A 19,678-nucleotide genomic window follows, 5' to 3' on the forward strand; every position below is an offset into this window, starting at 1 on the left:
CACAAACACAGAAATGTGGGCTAGCTATCTTAGGACTGCACGATCACGTGATCCTCGGCAGTAATTAGAGTTTGTAGACTGTCGGGCTCGAGGTGTACCACAATACAGCTGCCCAAATCGTCACCGAAACCCTGCCACGTTTCGCTCGTGACGTATACTCGGCCAGAAGTTAGAAACAGTATGAAACGAGACTAACTCCTGACCAGATGACTCTTTCGTTACTCCAGTCCAGATTTTATGGCTTTGCCACCAGGTTTTCCTCTTAGGGGCATTTGTGTCACCGGTGAGTGGTTTTGGAATTCGAGCTCTGTGCGACAGTTGTCGTCTGGTCACTCTCACTGCCAGTTACAGGTAGAAAACAAAATACTGTTCATTCTTCACTCCGTTGGGGACGCAATCACACAGGGAGAGCCAACTTGATCTCGTACAATCCAAATATATCTCAAACTTCCTGGCAGATTAAAACTGTGTGCCGGACCGAGACTCGAACTCGGGACCTTTGCCTTTCGTGGGCAAGTGCTCTACCGACTGAGCTACCCGAGCACGCCTCACGCCCCGTCCTCACAGCTGTACTTCTGCCAGTATCTCATCTCCTACCTTCCAAACTTTACAGAAGCTCTCCGGCGAACCTTGCAGAACTAGCACTCCTGGAAGAAAGGATGTTGCGGAGACATGGCTTAGCCACAGCCTGGGGGATGTTTCCAGAATGAGATATATTGTCTGTCGAGCACTGTAACTTTGGGCTGCACTCTTCGTAACAAATGGACAACTCTTAACAATTGACATAATCATTGAGTCATTTAGTGGCACTCCAGCTATGTAATCGGCTGAAACGTACTAAAACCTATTGTTGAAATGTTGGTCACTCAATTAAAATGTCGGAAGTACAAACACTGGAAATCCACTCTTGGAATATGCCAAATGAGTTAAGATGTGCGACACAGCTTTTGCAGTTGGGTGTTTATCAATTTTAGTGGTGTTATTAGTTACTTTTACGAGCATAAATATGACCGATTGTGCTGCGGCTGTTCGAAATTTGGCAGTACGATATCAGCCAGAAAAGTATCTCTGCTTGTGAAATTTGGTCAGACTGATTATGTGTGTGTCTCTCAATTTGAATTTTCGCTCAGGTAGTTGTCCTCTAAACATCGCTTGTCTTGTAACCGTCAAGATGCGGCCAGTAGTTGTTCTCGTGAGATGACGTGTAGTTTTGGAATTGTCACTCTCAAATAAATTGGCAATACTGAACTGCTGACACTGATACAGTATGCAAAGCTTACGTGGGAAGAATTTTTAATTATTTCAGCTGAACACTCTAAATTCCATTGTGCAGCCACGGCATTGCCGCTGCACAAAACGCGCACCACGGAAGTTGGGCCACAACTCCACTACTGTCGCACTCTGTTTTCGTCGAGGACGTGACGGTCGGTGTATGTGTATGGGACGGGTGGTGATTCTAAAATATGCTTTTGAGGAAGTAATAAAACACCTATTAGTTTCATTCGAAATAAATAGGGACATAAAGTAGGGCGGATATATTGATGTCTAAATATTTCATTTTATTCCTAAAGTAGTACTTGGGTGTACTAATTTAAAATGTTATTCATCAGTAGTGGTTGTGTCATCTGCCTTTTCTTTTCCCCATTGTACACTTTTTTAGTAACAGCTTGTCTGAACATATTTTACGTATGTCAAGCGCTCTCTCTCTCTCTCTCTCTCTCTCTCTCTCTCTCTCTCTCTCTCTCTCTCTCTCTCTCTCTCTCTCTGTGTGTGTGTGTGTGTGTGTGTGTGTGTGTGTGTGTGTGTGTGTGTGTGTGTGTGTGTGTGTGTGTGTGTGTGTGTGTGTGTGTGTTTGTATATATATATATATATATAGATGATGTGAATTACCAAATGAAAGTGCTGGCAGGTCGACAGACACACAAAATTCAAGGTTTCGCAACAAACTGTTGCCTCATCAGGAAAGAGGGAAGGAGAGGGAAAGACGAAAGGATGTGGGTTTTAAGGGAGAGGGTAAGGAGTCATTCCAATCCCGGGAGCGGAAAGACTTACCTTAGGGGGAAAAAAGGACGGGTATACACTCGCGCGCGCGCGCGCGCACACACACACATATCCATCCACACATACAGACACAAGCAGACTCATTGACATGGTCTTCAACTATGTCTGCTTGTGTCTGTATATGTGTGGATGGATATGTGTGTGTGTGTGTGTGCGAGTGTATACCCGTCCTTTTTTCCCCCTAAGGTAAGTCTTTCCGCTCCCGGGATTGGAATGACTCCTTACCCTCTCCCTTAAAACCCACTTCCTTTCGTCTTCCCCTCTCCTTCCCTCTTTCCTGATGAGGCAACAGTTTGTTGCGAAAGCTTGAATTTTGTGTGTATGTTTGTGTGTCTATCGACCTGCCAGCGCTTTTGTTCGGTAAGTCACCTCATCTTTGTTTTTATATATAATTTTTCCCACGTGGAATGTTTCCTTCCATTATATAATTTTATTTTTTGGCAATCTTGGATTGTGTCTGTAGACTTACGCTGTCTTCTTCGCCTCTATACCAGTACTTGAGCCATTTTTACTGTGAGATGAGTATAACTTACAACAAATTTAATACTGTGGATACTTTCACCATTTCAGAGTTAAGTTGTAAGCTTTTTAGTAATATTACAGTATTCTGCAACTAACTACAGCCTCAGTTCCACCAATCAGAATGCAGACAAATACATTAGAAGAGCTCCCTTCACCCATGTAACTATACGACCATCAAAGTGCTGTCTGCATCCTTTTGACAAGCTTCTAACATATTCAAGTGTGTCCTAGCTGTTCAGGCTGGGCAGTAAAGTCTTTCCCTGATTCCACACTTTTATTTCTAAGGAACTATGCTGGGTACACTCTCACATAGGCTTTCTTCCTCTACCAAAAACACTAGGTTCACTTCGCCAGCATCATTCGGGTGCTGAAATAGTGGTTCACAGATATTGCTATTTAACCACTTGTGAATGCTTTCATCACCTACGTCTTTGCAACCAGAAATTTATATTCATAGTGTCTACCTGTTCCAAATTAAAGCATAACACCCACACTTGTGTGCGGATGATCTGTGAACCGTATAATCCGCTTGTATTCTTAGGTACTCTCTTATAATTCTCTATCTGTCTCTCTGCTTCCAGCACCCTGCCACGAAGAAGCAAACTGCCACCGGCTACAGGCACATCGGCAGCCCTACCGAAGAGGACCGGCGCGACTGTTGGCAACTCGGTGCCACTGTCCAGGTCCGTGTCCAACCTGGTGACCGGCGTGCCCGGCAGAACGGTGCACGGCGAGCACAGCACGTCTACGTCCTCGCTGTCTTCCACAGGTGCCGTACTTACGTTGTTCATTCTTCGAGTAATCTCTTGCACCCGTATTTGTAATCCTGATATTATTCGTGCACTCCTCGAAAGTGTGGGGGCTGGTGGACCGTATGTTAGATAGTGACGGCACCGTTTCCCCCGTGTTTGGGGCTTTAATTCGTCGTAGTTCACCCTATTCTCGTGACGTACGCCGAGGTGACGAAGGTCGCGGGATCCCTCCTAATATTGTGTCGGACCTCCTTTTGCCAAATGTAGTGCAGGAAATCGACGGTACGTGGACTCGACAAGTCGTCGCTTGTCCCCTGCAGAAATATCGAGCCGTGCTGCCTCTACTGTCATCCGTAATTGTGAAAATGTTGCAAGGGCAGGATTTTGTGCACGAACTTACCTCGTTATTATCCCCAATAAATGTCGCACGGGACTTGTGGCTGGCGATCCGGGTGGCCAAATCGTTCGCCTGAATTGTCGAGAATATTCCTCGAAGCGACGGCCCGGTGAGTTGGCGCATTGTCATCTGCAAAAGTTCCGTCATTGTTCGGGAACGTGAAGTCCGGGAATGGCTGCAAATTGTCTCCAGGTAGCCAAACGTAACCATTTCCAGTCAATGTTCGGTTCAGTTGGGCCCGAGGACCCGCTCCGTTCCGTGTAAACACAGCCCACAGCATTATAAAGCCACCACCAGCTTCCACAGTGCGTTGTTGGCAACTAGGCTCCGTGGCATTGTGTTGTCTGTGCCACACTCGAAACGTACCGTCAGCTTTTACCAACTTGTCTGATCGGGCCACAGTTTTCCATTCCTCTAGGGTCCGACCGATACAGTCACGAGCCCAGGAGACACACTGCATGCGATGTTATGCCATTAGCTAAGGCATCGGTTGTCTCCTGCCACATCCCATTGCCGCCAAATTTCACTGCAGTGTCCTAGCGGGTATGTTCGTCGTACATCCCACATTGATTTCCGTGGTAATTTCACACATTGTTACTTGGCTGTTAGCACTGACAAATCTATTGAAACACAACTTGTTGTTAAGTGAAGGTTGTGAGCCACTGCCTTATTTGTGGTGAGATGTAATGCCTGAAAATTGCTAACCTCTACACATTCTCGACACTGTGAATCTCGAAATTTTGAATTTCCAAATGATTTCTGAAATGGAATGTTCCGTGCCTGTTAATTCCTGTCGTGTGGCCATAACGATGTCAGAAACGTGTTTACTTGAATCACGCACATAAAATTGTCAGCTGTGAAAATGCACTCTCCTTTCATACCTTGGGTAAGTGGTACTACTGCCATCTGTCTATGTGCATTTTGTATCCACTGATATTCTTCACCTCAGTGTAATTGTAAATTATATGCACAAGCCTTCCTCGTGAATCGGTCTATTCATCAGTAGGAACTATATCAAAATCCGTCGTGTAATTTCTGAGATTACCTGTCACCTGCAGGCAGAAACCTTGGCTGATGGATTTTAATTTATGTCTGAATAGTCAGACGTAAGAAGAAGAAAGATGAAGCAACTTTGATTGTTCCTTTAATATTGTCTCTCTTTCCTGCTTACCAGTTTTAGGAAACAAAGTGTAGACTGAAATTTTAAACAAAGATTTTCTTTTTTTTCCTTGTAGTCTCGTTGACATCTGTTTCTGCTGGATATAACTTTTGTAGGCTTCTCTGTATGGAACAGTCAGTTGTGTGCTTAACTCTGAAAAATTCTGTCACCGAGCAGGGCGAGGACCTCGTAAGAAGAAGGCGGCTCCACCCCCACCGCCAGTAGTGGCGACCCCTGCGGGACCTCGGGCTGTGTCGCCGGACAGGTCTGCAGCCACTCCCACACCGTCCCCGGCGGAACCTCCCGCTGTGGACGCGACTGCCGAGAGCCGGACATTGCCGCGTCCTACGGCCCCCACCGAGAACTCGGACGCCCGCCGGTCGGCCAGAATCGAGGAGGAGAAGGAAGCGCCGAGCCCGGAGAGGCGGCCGAGTTCTGAAACTGGGGTTAGTGTCGCACTTACTACAGATAGATAAAAAAAAATTTCAGATGACTGTCAACAGCGTGGTAAACACTGTGCTGTCTTAAAACACACGCATCGTGAAAAATTTTGCATCACCCCAGTCCCCAGAACTCCTGAAGATACACGTTCACAGTGGATATTGTATCACACACACAGTCCCTTTGATTGTTCAGAGAAATCACTAAACTCACTAAAGACGTAAACAACCAATTAGACGGAGGGGGTCCGACAGCCGATCAGTTCCAGTCGTTCTTCCACCAGGAAGGAGGTACACGGCTGGTACCTAGACGGTCAATACTGCAACCGATTGCGTCTGCGTCTGCATACCAGGAAGGGCTCTCGACAGTGGAAGTGTCCAGGCTTCTCGTAGTGAACCAAAGGGATGTTGTTCAGACATGGAGGAGATACAGACAGACGGGAACTGTCAATGACATGTCTCGCTCAGGCCGTCCGAGGACTACTACTGCAGTGGATGACAGCTACCTACGGTTTATGGCTCGGAGAAACCGTGATGGCGCCACCGTGTTGAATAATGCTTTTCGTGCAGCCACAGGACGTTGTGTTAAGACTCAAACTGTACACAGTAGGCCGCATGATGCGCAACTTCACTCTCCGTGTCCTTGGCGAGGTCCATCTTCGCAACCACAGCACCGTGCAGCACGGTACAGATGCACCCGACAACTTGCCGAATGGACCCCTCAGGATTGGCATCACGTTCTCTTCACCGATGATTGTCGCGTATGCCTTAAACCGTACTATCATCGGAGACGTGTTTGGAGGCAACCCGGTCAGGCTGAATGCCTTAGACGTGCTGTCCAGCAAGTGCAGCAAGGTGGAGGTTCCCTGCTGTTTTGGTGTGGCATTATGTGGGGCCAATGTACACTGCTGTTGGTCACGGAAGGTGCTGTAACGGCTGTACGATACGTGAATGCCATCCTCCGACCGGTAGTGGAACCATATCGGCAGCATATTGGTGAGGCATTCGTCTTCGTGGACGACAATTCGCGACCCCATCGTGCACATTTTGTGAATGGCTTCCTTCAGGATAACGACATCGCTTGACTAGAGTGGCCAGTATGTTCTCCAGACGTGAACCCTATCTAATGTGCCTGGGGTATATGGAAAATTTCGTGAGAATTATTAGGTGTAAAAATTAAGTGTACTTCCAAAAAAATTAACCCGAAAAGATTCCACAACTGACTTTCAAACACCAGAAAATGGTACTTCATGCCCTTATACTGGCTTAATCAAACACAAAACATTGAAAAATGAAACATCCAGTATGTGTTGTGCCTGAGCAGTGGTGTCAAACACTTACTGCTGTCACATGGTTTCATTTTTCAATGTTTTCAAATGATTTAGGCATGATATCTGTAATGGTGCAATAAGTGGCAGTTGACTCTAAAGAAAGAAAAGAGTGAGGTGCTCCACAAGAAGTAAAAGGATTCCATTAGATTTTGCTTACATGAAAAATCACACATGTGTAAAGGCTGTTGATCCAACAACATACCTAGGAAATATAATACTGAACAACTAAATGGAAGAAAAAAAATCATTTGCACACATCAAATTACACACACACACACACACACACACACACACACACACACATAAATAAACAAACAAACAAACAACAAGTGAAACATGTGATGCGGCAAATGTGTACGAACAACGCCAGATTCAGCTAGCTGGAGTATGTACACCAACGAATGCGTCTCCAGGATCACACATATGTGGTAGCAGCACTGGAACTCATAAGTAACACCGAACAATACATCCACAATATGGAACTTATGCTACAGAAGTTGCTTCTAACCTAAAAAGCAAGAGAAAAGCAATACATAATGTAATACAGCAGCATATTATATCTATCACATAATGCGTTTATTGTACATATAAAAAGAAACATGTATTTCAGGCCACTGATGATGCTTCCCAAATAAATGAAGCGAAACACGTATGGCAACAAACTAACTGCATAGACAGCACATACCTCAATGAATTTGGAGCAACTAAAGGAAGAGATGGAAAACAGATAAAATGACAATAAATTGAAACAGTTGTATAAAAACTGTTGTGGGGAAGGCAAGCTAAAGACTGTGTTCTGTTGGCAGAACACTTAAAAGATGCAGCAGGTCTTCTAGAGGACTGCCTACACTATGTTTGTCTGTTTTCTTCTGGAGTATTGCTGAATGGTATGAGATTCTCACCAGGTAGGGTGCCAGTCATCAAAACAAAGGCATTTCATGTTGTGGTGAGACATTATTGTGAAGTTCCAATCACCAACTTTCTTATCCATATGTGGAAATATTATGTTGAGATTGATCTACATAGGGAGAAATGATTATCGTAATAAAGTAAGAGAAGTCGGACACTTTCACAGAAAGTGTTCGTTTTTCCTGTGAACCGTTCGTGAGTGGAACGGTAGAGAAACAGGTTGTAGGTGGTGTGATGCGCACTCTGCAGGCACTTAATGGAATTGCGTGGTCATGTAGATGTGAAAACCGGAATGAGAATATGGAAGGAAAAGAAATAAAATCTGACAGTCTTGAAGCAATTAGCTTAGAAAATGAGACCCTAAAAATAGTAGATGAGTCTTGATATTTTTGGCAGCAAAGTAACATGACATATGAAGTAATGAGACTATAATATGCATACTTGGAGTAGCAAGAAATGGACTACTGAGAGAGAGAAATTTATTAATGTTGAGTAGAAATGTACTTAGTAGTCAATCTTATCTGAAAGTGTTTCCGTGGAGTGTACTGTAATGGTTAATAAAAAAGAATAAGAGAAGAAAAGAAAAGGTTCAAAATGCGGGAACAAATGGTGAATAAAAAGGGGTTTTAAAATCGTTAATGACCTTGAAAAAGGGAAAGAATGAAATGCAAATCGGACTTCGTGATTCAGAAAAGCTATTGTCGGGGTGGTCCTTGTGGCGTTTCTGAGCAGAAGTCAAACCGAGTTCTACTACAAAAATTATTTGAAAGAGAACAGAGAATAACAAAATGTGATTAACAGGGGTAAGTGGCGTAGATAAGAGTTAATTCATTACCGAGTTAATATGTCTTCTCTCGTGCGGCGTCCAGGTCTTGTTCTCCGACAATCTCTTGCTTCATTTCTGCATGAAAAAGTCGTAGCTGCTCCAAAATCTTGCAGTAAATTTCATCGTCCAGGAATTACTAATGTCTATGAATGAATACCATCTCGATATTGAATGCAATGTATTTCACGGCTGCTTCCATCCTCCAAATTTCATACAAGCTTCCGCAATACAATATGTCTGCACATCAATAAGTTTTTACGTCTTAATCAGACCGAGACAAACAAATAAGTTTTTACGTCTAAATCGTACCGAGGCTATTGAATAAGTGAAGTTAAGCTTCCGCTCTCAAGAGACAAGAGCGAGTAGAAAACAACAAGGGTCACAATTTTTGTACCTTCATTTTTTTATAAATATTTTCTCTGCCGTCGAGCGCTCTTACAGCTGTGGCGGTATAATTTATATCTGAGGGAACGAGTGTAGCCTGGCAAAATTCAAAGTCCCGCTACAGTACCCTTACATGGGAGTGAAACGTAGGTGATGAACAATTCCCATGCGAAGAGAATAGAGCCTTTTAATATAAGATGCTACTGAACATTGGATACTTTTCTCTGGTGAATTTTGCTTTATATTGTCCACTATGTAAGTTGAGGCAATATCATTACTAGTGTAAGCTGCTAATGCACCAACCGAATATCATTTGCATGAAATGAACACCACAGATGAGACACATGCCTTACTGAGTTATATAAACCATCTGTTAACAACATTGTCACCAAAGACTCGTAGTCCAAGCGACAGGTGATTGGTATTAATAGCTCACACAACCTGGCAGCATTGTTGCCAGATGCGGCATACTGCACTCCAGATGCTACGACTCATGTGTTAGTGGTGGAAGGGGGAGGGGGAGGGGGGGGGGAGAGGCGGCATGCAGGTTATAGTTGTAAGCCAAAATTTATTTTCTAAAATATGTAAAATAAGGGAGAGGGGAACCACTCACTTACTGGAGATTGATGGCTGGAGCACACATGAATGTAATTGATAACATCACTTACACCTGCTTTTGAATGTAGCTCTTTTTTTGTGGCAAAGGTACACGCATTCACACCCATAACTCCACAGGCACCCATAGGGACTCTCCCACAGCCACGGCAATGCTAATTTTTGACAGTCGATTACTAGAAACAGTTGCCTGAGCTGATGGAGCAGGAGTGAGATAGGGAAGGGTACAAGGAGGGGGTAGCAGGAAAGAGGCAGGTCTTTAGACAGACCTTGGCCACACAAGGAGATGAAAAGACGACACAGGTACACCAAAAGATGCACAGAGAGGGAGAGGGGAAACCGAGGGGCAATAAGGAGAGAAAGCCAAAAGGTGGAGAGGAGAGAGAGAAGTGAGAGGGAGAATGGGAGAGGAGAAGGAGAGAGGGAGAAGTGAGAGGGAGAAGGGGAGAGGTAAGAGAAGGGAGAGGGAGAAGGGGTGAGGTAAGAGAAGGGAGAGGGGTGGGAGAGAGGGGGTATTTTCACAGTATTGTTGAACATTTTCAGTTTTTATTTTCATTGTTAAGTATTTGCGTTATTAACTTGTTCCGCAATGAGCAACAGAATAATTTATCAGTGTGTTGACAATCAAAGTACTTGGGGTGTGGTGATTGGTATATAGCCTATTCTGTCTTCTGCTTACCTGAATTTCCCTGTCCGGCGTAAGACTTTCAAATGTCACACCAGTGATCCTTCACAGAAATGTGCACCACCGTGCAGACGAGCACGTACGGACAGTTGTAGGAAATGAGAATGGGTGACTACAGTTTATTGGGTGGGGGGTTGGAGTTGTAACGAAGTGTTGTGCACCTTTAGAGGTGAGCCTATACAAAGTGCTTGTGAAAACTGTTATTGAATACTGTTTGGATGTTAAAGATCCGTACCAGGAGAGTACAGGAAGACACTGGAGTAGTTCAGTGATGCTTTGCTAGATTTGTCACTAGTCATTTCGTCAGTGTGTCAGTGTTCCAGAAAAGTTCTGTGGGCTTATGTTGGAAGTTTTGGAAGGACCAAAGAATGTTTACTGAAAAACTTTTGAAACTTAGAGTACAAGCATTTGTGACATATTGCAGGAGATTTACACTACCTCTGACGTTTGTCTCTTGTGAGATCCTAAAAGGACAAAATAAGCGAGATTACGGTGTTACAGATGTCTACAGGTAATTATTTCTCACACTTCAGTTCTGTGTGGAACAGGGTTGGGAATGTCTTTCAGTGGTACAAGGTACGCTGTACCATAAATTGCAGATTCACTTGCTGAGTGCACGTACAGATTAGAGGAGGTATTGTGCGCAGAATTGGCAAGGAAGGACATGTGGAAAATACTAAACAGAAAAGCAGTTGTGACGATGGGACATGTGTGAAAAGAGAAAAGAATAATTTGCACGGTAGTAGAGGGAGACGTGGATGGCAGAAGTTGCAAGTGAAGACAGAGTGAAATATATCCGACAAATAATTGAAGACTACAATACTACGAAAAGGATAGATTGCTACTGACCGTGAAGATGAAACGTGAAGTTGCAGAGAGATGGCCGTGCGGAGTAGCCGTGCGGTTTGAGGCGTCACGTCACGGACTGCGCGGCCACTCTCCCGCTGGAGGTTCGAGTCCTCCCTCGGGCATGGGTGTGTGTGTTGTCCTTAGCGTAAGTTAGTTTAAGTATTTTTTTAAGTTTAAGGACCGATGACCTAAGCAGTTTGGTCTCTTAGGAATTCACACACATTTGAACATTTGCCAAGAGACCAAATGAAAAGACCATACACACTTAGTTTTTGGTCAAAGTCTTCATCAGAAAAGAAAATGTGCACACATTCGGATGATAGATGGCAATGAGGTACCACGTTTACCAATCCGGTATCTTTCTCACTGACACCATTCAGGCTACTGACAATATCACACTTACAAGTTAAACACGCAGGAATGAATTTTATTTAGTAGCCCACTTAACAACTATGAGTAAGTAATAATTTAATTAACTGTAAATAGCTTCACTATATAAACATGAGCTTGGTGAAGATGTTTTGCCTGCTCACAGAAGAGAAGTGGACAGGAAATCTGGGGAGGTGTAGTCTGTCTGTAAACTGAAAAGTGAACAGCCCTCATGGTGGGGGAAGTTGTCTTTCCCAGAAGTACATCACAGCTGCTATACAGAATAGTTCTCCTTTGGCAGTGTACAACAGTGTGCAGAGATTTATATAGGTGCTGTCCATTTGGATTACCTGCATTAGTGTCATTAGTAACTTACATTGGTGTTCCACATAGTGTTGATGCGCACACACTCCCAGTCAAGTCTGCACATTGCATTGCCAGTGATTCGTAAGGTGTTCTGCAGAAGGCCTGTAACTTTGTAAAAAACCGTGTAGTTGCTTCTTGCGGTAGACAGTGTGGAGTCATGTGCTTGACCTTCATTTTGCAGATCTACGAGGGAAGTGTGCAAACACAATCAGATGACCTACTTTCCCTTGCACTTCTACCCCACACATCTCCCCACTTCACCCTGTTACACCCCGGAACACAATTTATCCCTTAATATGGTTGCACTGCAGTTACATGTGATACACACATTTAATATTTGTTTTTAACCCACGTCATTGAAAGATAAACATTAATTTTATACCATTAGAACAATATTTTTAATAATGTGCAATATTTGTGTCTTCCGAACTCAGAAACTATCAGTCATAGAGAGAAAGCAATAGAACCTTTTTTTTTTTTTGTCGGAAATTTAATATAGTTTAATTGAATACCGTGAAACATTTACACTTGAACCTGTGGTTTTTGAGGTATTAGAGAGAAACAAAAAAATGATCTTTAAACCTGCTCAAACCCTGCTGATCAGGATTTTTAGAATGTTGTTTAGGACAGGACATTCCCTGTAGCACTGTGCAAAAATTTGACTCTGTACTGATTCCCCCCTCCCACCTTCTCCCCCATCCCCCCTCTAATTGACCTTTTCAGGTCTTCATTGACTGAGCTGCTAGTGGCAATTATTTTTCTGGCATCTACTACTGTTCACATGCAGACATCCTGATAGAGTTGCCGTTAGGGAGAATCTGAAGTTAAAGGTAGAGCTGCCATTTCCTGGTTTATTGTGCCATTAAGTAATGTGAATGAAAGCACAGCACCTAACATGTTTTTCATGCAATAACTCTTTTCTCATTGACTGTCCTTTACTATTATTTGCAGTCAAGGTCTTTTTGTTTTGTACTGAAACACTTAAACACTGATTGTTGTTTGTAAAATAGGAGTATCACATGAGCACAATGTATTGCATATAATGCTAATGTGAAACCAGGAATCTTATGACTTTCATAGAACACTGTCTGCTTACATTTTGCACTAAACTCTAATTTCTAATATTATACGTATTTTTTCTGCTCTTACACATTTATTAATAATGTCAATGGCAAATAATTGTTGTTGGTCCAGAGACAAATTGAGGTGTGCCAAAGGAGGAAAAGTTACTAGGTGGGCACAATTAAGGTATACTTGTGGTTATTGTAGTGGTAAGGGAATAAGGAATCGCATGATACCACACATTCTAAGGACTTATAAATGTGGTCAGAGAGAGAGAGAGAGAGAGAGAGAGAGAGAGAGAGAGAGAGAGAGAGAGGGGGTGGGGGTGGGGGGGGGGGGGGTGAATAGTACAATTGACAATTAGAACAGAAAAATGAGAATGATGTGAATGAGAGGCAAATGGAACACGAAAAGGAACGAGAACAAAGGTTTTAGGGAGGAGAAGATAAATGAATAAGTCAAACCGGTAAAGAAAAAAGTTATTATAGCTTTGATTTTTATCATCTTCCTTGATAATGAATGCCTTGTCATCTGAAGGTGCCACACAGTGCTTTTTTAAATAAGAAATTTGGAGTGACTCTAGTATGTAACATTAATGACTTGTTACTCATATTCGCTCGATATATTGCCTGACAACTTCTTCGTTTCCTTACGCTCGGCAAGAAATGTGTGAACAGCGAGCTTTATTACCCTGAGAAACTATCGAACCCATCTGAAACTACATTTCTGAGGTACCGACATCGTAGTGGAGAATATGTCCCCTGCATACATTTGAACGTGTGCAAAAGTGTGTAAATAGTAAAGGGATATAGTTTGAGAATTACTAAAACAACTGGTACCGCAAAAACCGTATGAAAAGGAGGAATTGCTACTCACTACATAGAGGAGGCGAGTACATGGTGAGTGGGAACTGGTCCTTCCCGTACTACTGTTGTTCTGTACAGGCATTCCAACATTTGTTTGTACCGTAAAATATTTTTAGTCTTCAATTATTTTTACAAGAAGTTAATAAAAGGTCCCGGTACTGTTTGTGTCGCTCAGGTGAAGCACCACCAGCAGCAGCAGAGGTCGAGCGCGGAATTGACGGCCGAGAAGGCGGACCTGTACGCGAAACTGCAGCGCCGCCTGCCGTCGCGCGGCGACAGCGTCACCTCCACGTCGTCCTCGGGCAGCGAAGACACGGCCGCCGCCACCGCCGGGCGCGGTCCCGCCGTCGAGGAGCGCGAGCGCGCGCCCGTGCCCGCTCCGGCAGTGCGCCCGTCGAGGAGCCGCGACGGGGCGTCCGCGGCGGCCAGGGACCGGCGTACGGACGGACAGTCGCGACCGCAGCCGGACGTGGTGGCCGTACAGGTGCAGCCGCTGGCATCTCCTCCAGGTACGTACGAGTTGTCTCCCGAGTGAAACTGCCACGGCATCAAAAGCTTGGAAAATACCCACTGATTAGCCAGGACATTATGACCACCTACCTTTGGCAAGGATAACAGTCTCCGTGCCACGTTGCACGGAAGCAGTGAGACTTCTGTAGGTCACTGGAGGGAGTTCGCATCACGTCTGCACACACAAATCACCTAATGCCTGCGAGTTGTGGGGAGGGGATTGACGAGCTCCGGCGTCGTGTTCGATCGTGTCCCGGGTGTGTTCGATCGGGTTCAGATCTGGCGAGTTGGGAGGGCCGGCACATCGATTTGAATTCACCACTGTGTTCCTCGAACCGCACCGTTGTGGTTCTTGCCTCGGGACACGGCACATTACGTTGTGAAAAATGCCGCTGCCGACGGGAAATGTAATCGTCACGAAGGGCTGTACGTGGTCTGAACCGGTGTAAGATACTCCTCGGCCGTCGTGGCACCTCGTACGAACTCCACCGCACCCACGGACGCCCACGTGACTGTTCCCCAGAGCGTAATGGAGCCACTGCCAGCTGGTCTCCGTACCACAGCACAGTTGTCGAGGAGCTGTTCCCTCGGAAGACGACAGATTTGCACTCTCCCGTCGGCACGGTGAAGCAGGTATTGGGGTTTGTTAGACTGTGCGACATCTCGGCCAGTGCACAAACGTCCGTTGCCGACGGTCACGTCCCCATTTCGGTCGTAGTTGCCGATGTTGTGGTGTTAACAATAACACGTGTGTTGACAGTTGAGACCCACCGTTAGGAGATTTCGTTGCACGGTGTGTTCACACACACTTTTACTCTGACCGGCATTAAAGTCCGATGTTAGTTCCACCACATTTGACACCTGTCCTGTTTCACCAGTCTGATCGACATATGACATCTGACGTCAGGAATGGGGGGCGGTGACCTGGCCCCGAGACGGCTACCGTATTTACTCGAATCTTAAGCCGCACCTGAAAAATGAGACTCGAAGTGAAGGAAAAAAGTATTTCCCGAATCTAAGCCGCACCTGAAATTTGAGACTCGAAATTCGAGGAGAGAAAAAAGTTTTAGGCCGCACCTCCAAATCGAAACAAAGTTGGTCCATTGTAATATGAGACACAATTTAGGTCGTATGAAAGACGATACAGCTACAGTAGTTTGGTTCGAGTCGTAAGCTTAGCAGTTAAGCTTTACCGGGTAGCCATTGCTATGCGTCAGGCGCTCCGTCCGTATTTATACGGGTACCCTTCCTTTTTCACGTGCTTTGTCTGGTTTGAATCGATTGCTTATTTTGCTTTGATCTGATAAGTGCCGTTTTCTTTGTTATAGGTGTTTACATCACTCTAAGCTGAAAATGCATTACTGTACTGTGTCATGCATTGTTTGTGGCATTCTGACAGTGCGTGTTTACGGCCTGTCGCCGCTCGCGGCATGGCTTGCTTTTGTGCACGCTACCGCCGCGTACGATTAAAAAGAGAGAGGAATCGTCTCATTAGCGAAACAATGGCATGAGACTGCTATTCGTTGCTACTTACACTGCTGCTTTCTTTGATAATGATCAACAAGAATCAAATAATAAACTGCGTATGATAGAAGATGTTCTGAACGAGAATTTAGCGAAATTTTTTTCCGTTTGAAAATCTTTGCAGATGCCTCTTTAGTACATTACATTGTGCACAGAAATTAGAGTCATCTTAGATTTAAAAATCTAGTCAATTGCCGTGCTTCATTTCTGACTTATCACTATTAGGCATAAGAATAATACGAATATAAACATGACATGATATGTATATTCTTCCGCTTCTGCTGTTGTCTCACTCTAGTTTCGTAGTTTATTAGGCGGACAGGATTTAAATGAGATAGCAGCAAACACGAAAGAATAAATGGCAAAATGTTTATATTCGTATTATTCTTATGGTGAAGAGAATACTGCATGTGATTCACAATTCATAAAAGTTCCTATTCGCAACCATCTCTTCTCACAGGTAGGAAAAAACTGACCATAGACTTAGCCATATTGACAAACATCCCTAACAGTCTTGCCAGTCGGATTTTTGCAGTACATTGAAAGTCTGCTACATTCGAAGATGAACAATACAGAATTTGTATTTACTTCGTTGGATAATGTATGAAAATGCAGTGGCCGAAACTCGGGGCGGAGAAAAAAAAAAGGTTTTGGCGCCAGTATTTATCTTTGTGCCCACAAAGCATGCTTGTGTAGCGCTACATATATTCGACGGCAGAAGTTAGTTGTGGCGGCACCTACCAACATTTTTCAGAACTTCCGCTTGCTTTGCACTCGATTCTAAGCCGCAGGCAGTTTTTTGGATTACAGAAACCGGAAAAAAAGTGTGGCTTAGATTCGAGTAAATACGGTAGATGTGGTTTCACATCTGTTTTGCCACATGTTACAGACACTCACCACAGCACTCCTCGACCACTCAAGTCGTGCAGTTTCGGTAATGTTTTTTCAGAGCGTCTTGGACACCGCAGTCTGCCCTCGGTCAAACTTGGATAGACCACGTGCTTTGCTCAGTCTATACATGGACAAAACACACACACACACACACACACACACACACACACACACACACACACACACTGATACTACATGCGCTGTGCCTGTTTCTGACTAGCAGTCATTTTTCCCATGTGATGACACTGCTATCACCTGGACTGGTTTATGTTGATAGTAGGTTGGTGGTCGTAATATTCTGGCTGTTTAAAATAGAAGCATTTCAAAGGCAGTGTGCACAAAAGTCAAACTTGTGTTCTTGAATATGTAAAAGAGTATAGCATTTCAGTGCAAGTTCACAATCTCCTCTTACTTTATTACGTCCAATTGTGATAAAAAAAATAAAAAATAAAAAAAACATTTATTTTACTTAGCAAACCTTACAAGGGTATGTTGTGATGTCATTTGTAGGCCACTACTCACACCTTGAGAAAGTTAAATTGTCCATGTATCGATGTCATAGTAAATGAACTTCTAGTTGTCTCGTGTTGATTGTCAATCGGTAATGTTTTTTGTCAGCACAGTTGCATGTAGGATTCCTGTTTCCTAAAAGGACTTTATGGTTCTAGTTAATTTCAAGCAAATTATTAAATCAGATGTTGGTTTCTGACTTTCACTTTTTTATTTTGTATTTTCAGATTAATACTGAATTTCTCAAATACATTGTACTCTCAATTATTCGTGTACAGATTACCTGCTTTGGAGATTATTTGTGCATTAAAATAAGAAGAAGAATTAGTCGAGGGAGGGTTGGCGGGGATATACACTCCTGGAAATTGAAATAAGAACACTGTGAATTCATTGTCCCAGGAAGGGGAAACTTTATTGACACATTCCTGGGGTCAGATACATCACATGATCACACTGACAGAACCACAGGCACATAGACACAGGCAACAGAGCATGCACAATGTCGGCACTAGTACAGTGTATATCCACCTTTCGCAGCAATGCAGGCTGCTATTCTCCCATGGAGACGATCGTAGAGATGCTGGATGTAGTCCTGTGGAACGGCTTGCCATGCCATTTCCACCTGGCGCCTCAGTTGGACCAGCGTTCGTGCTGGACGTGCAGACCGCGTGAGACGACGCTTCATCCAGTCCCAAACATGCTCAATGGGGGACAGATCCGGAGATCTTGCTGGGCAGGGTAGTTGACTTACACCTTCTAGAGCACGTTGGGTGGCACGGGATACATGCGGACGTGCATTGTCCTGTTGGAACAGCAAGTTCCCTTGCCGGTCTAGGAATGGTAGAACGATGGGTTCGATGACGGTTTGGATGTACCGTGCACTATTCAGCGTCCCCTCGTCGATCACCAGTGGTGTACGGCCAGTGTAGGAGATCGCTCTCCACACCATGATGCCGGGTGTTGGCCCTGTGTGCCTCGGTCGTATGCAGTCCTGATTGTGGCGCTCACCTGCACGGCGCCAAACACGCATACGACCATCATTGGCACCAAGGCAGAAGCGACTCTCATCGCTGAAGATGACACGTCTCCATTCGTCCCTCCATTCACGCCTGTCGCGACACCACTGGAGGCGGGCTGCACGATGTTGGGGCGTGAGCGGAAGACGGCCTAACGGTGTGCGGGACCGTAGCCCAGCTTCATGGAGACGGTTGCGAATGGTCCTCGCCGATACCCCAGGAGCAACAGTGTCCCTAATTTGCTGGGAAGTGGCGGTGCGGTCCCCTACGGCACTGCATAGGATCCTACGGTCTTGGCGTGCATCCGTGCGTCGCTGCGGTCCGGTCCCAGGTCGACGGGCACGTGCACCTTCCGCCGACCACTGGCGATAACATCGATGTACTGTGGAGACCTCACGCCCCACGTGTTGAGCAATTCGGCGGTACGTCCACCCGGCCTCCCGCATGCCCACTATACGCCCTCGCTCAAAGTCCGTCAACTGCACATACGGTTCACGTCCACGCTGTCGCGGCATGCTACCAGTGTTAAAGACTGCGATGGAGCTCCGTATGCCACGGCAAGCTGGCTGACACTGACGGCGGCGGTGCACAAATGCTGCGCAGCTAGCGCCATTCGACGGCCAACACCGCGGTTCCTGGTGTGTCCGCTGTGCCGTCCGTGTGATCATTGCTTGTACAGCCCTCTCGCAGTGTCCGGAGCAAGTATGGTGGGTCTGACACACCGGTGTCAATGTGTTCTTTTTTCCATTTCCAGGAGTGTATAAAAAACAACCCGCCGCATGACAATAAGTGCCATTTCTGTTGTTCGAATGACCATCACATCACAACAGAGCGCCATTTCCATTGTTCTCAGCTAGCTTATTCCATGTTGTCTGATGTTAATTGGTACGTGTTAGTAATGCAAGTTACAAGAAATTTGTAAGAGAGATGATGGAGAAACATGACATTAAAACAAAAATTAGAAGTAATTGAAAGATTTGAGATGGAGGATGGGGAGACGAACTGCTGCAAAAATCAGTGTTGGTTATGGTATTGGAATGCAGGCTGTTTGGGACATTAAAAAGGAAAAGCAGAAAATGTAGGATTTTGTCAGGAAAACCAGATTTCATTTCTGGAACATCTGCATAAAAAAAAGGCATGAAAAGACCTACATATGATGAATTAGATGCTGCACTTTTGTGATTCTTTATCCGAAAATGAGCAGGCGGTCATTGTTTCGTGCGTGGTGTGCTGAAAAAGCTAATTATTTTCTCGGAGCTCTAGAATTAGAGAGAGAATTTAATGCCTCATCTGGATGGCTAACCAGATTCAAACATTGTCACAGGATTTGCAGACTTACTGTGCATGGAGAGTGGCTTAGTTCAAATGTTGTGGCAGCTAATTTTTTTTCTGGGAAGAGTTCCAGAAGTTGGTGGAAAGAGATAATTTCACACCAGACTAAAATTTATGATGCACATCAAAGTGGTCTGTATTGGAAATGTCTACCAACCAGAACCTTTGCTTTTAAGAGCAAAGTTCATGCTTTGAATATAAGTTGCCTAAAGAAAGCATTACAATTTTGTGCACTACTAAACCATCTAGGAGCCACAAAGTGAAATTACTTGTGATTGGTGTGGTGGAGGGGCGGGAGGGGG

At 44.6% G+C, this 19,678-nt stretch overlaps 1 protein-coding gene across 1 annotated transcript in view; it reads left to right on the forward strand.

Annotated features, from left to right (window-relative positions):
• The window catches only part of LOC126426490 (serine/arginine repetitive matrix protein 1-like), a 383,690-nt gene extending 369,562 nt beyond the window's left edge, over positions 1–14,128 (forward strand). Inside the window, exons 8-10 of the mRNA XM_050088399.1 lie at positions 3,165–3,352; positions 5,069–5,337; positions 13,769–14,128. Coding sequence (XP_049944356.1) covers positions 3,165–3,352; positions 5,069–5,337; positions 13,769–14,128 — 817 coding nt within the window. The remainder of the gene's footprint in view (positions 1–3,164; positions 3,353–5,068; positions 5,338–13,768) is intronic.
• The last annotated feature ends 5,550 nt before the right edge of the window (positions 14,129–19,678 follow it).

This window comes from Schistocerca serialis, chromosome 11, assembly GCF_023864345.2.
Source record: "Schistocerca serialis cubense isolate TAMUIC-IGC-003099 chromosome 11, iqSchSeri2.2, whole genome shotgun sequence".
NCBI lineage: Eukaryota > Metazoa > Arthropoda > Insecta > Orthoptera > Acrididae > Schistocerca > Schistocerca serialis.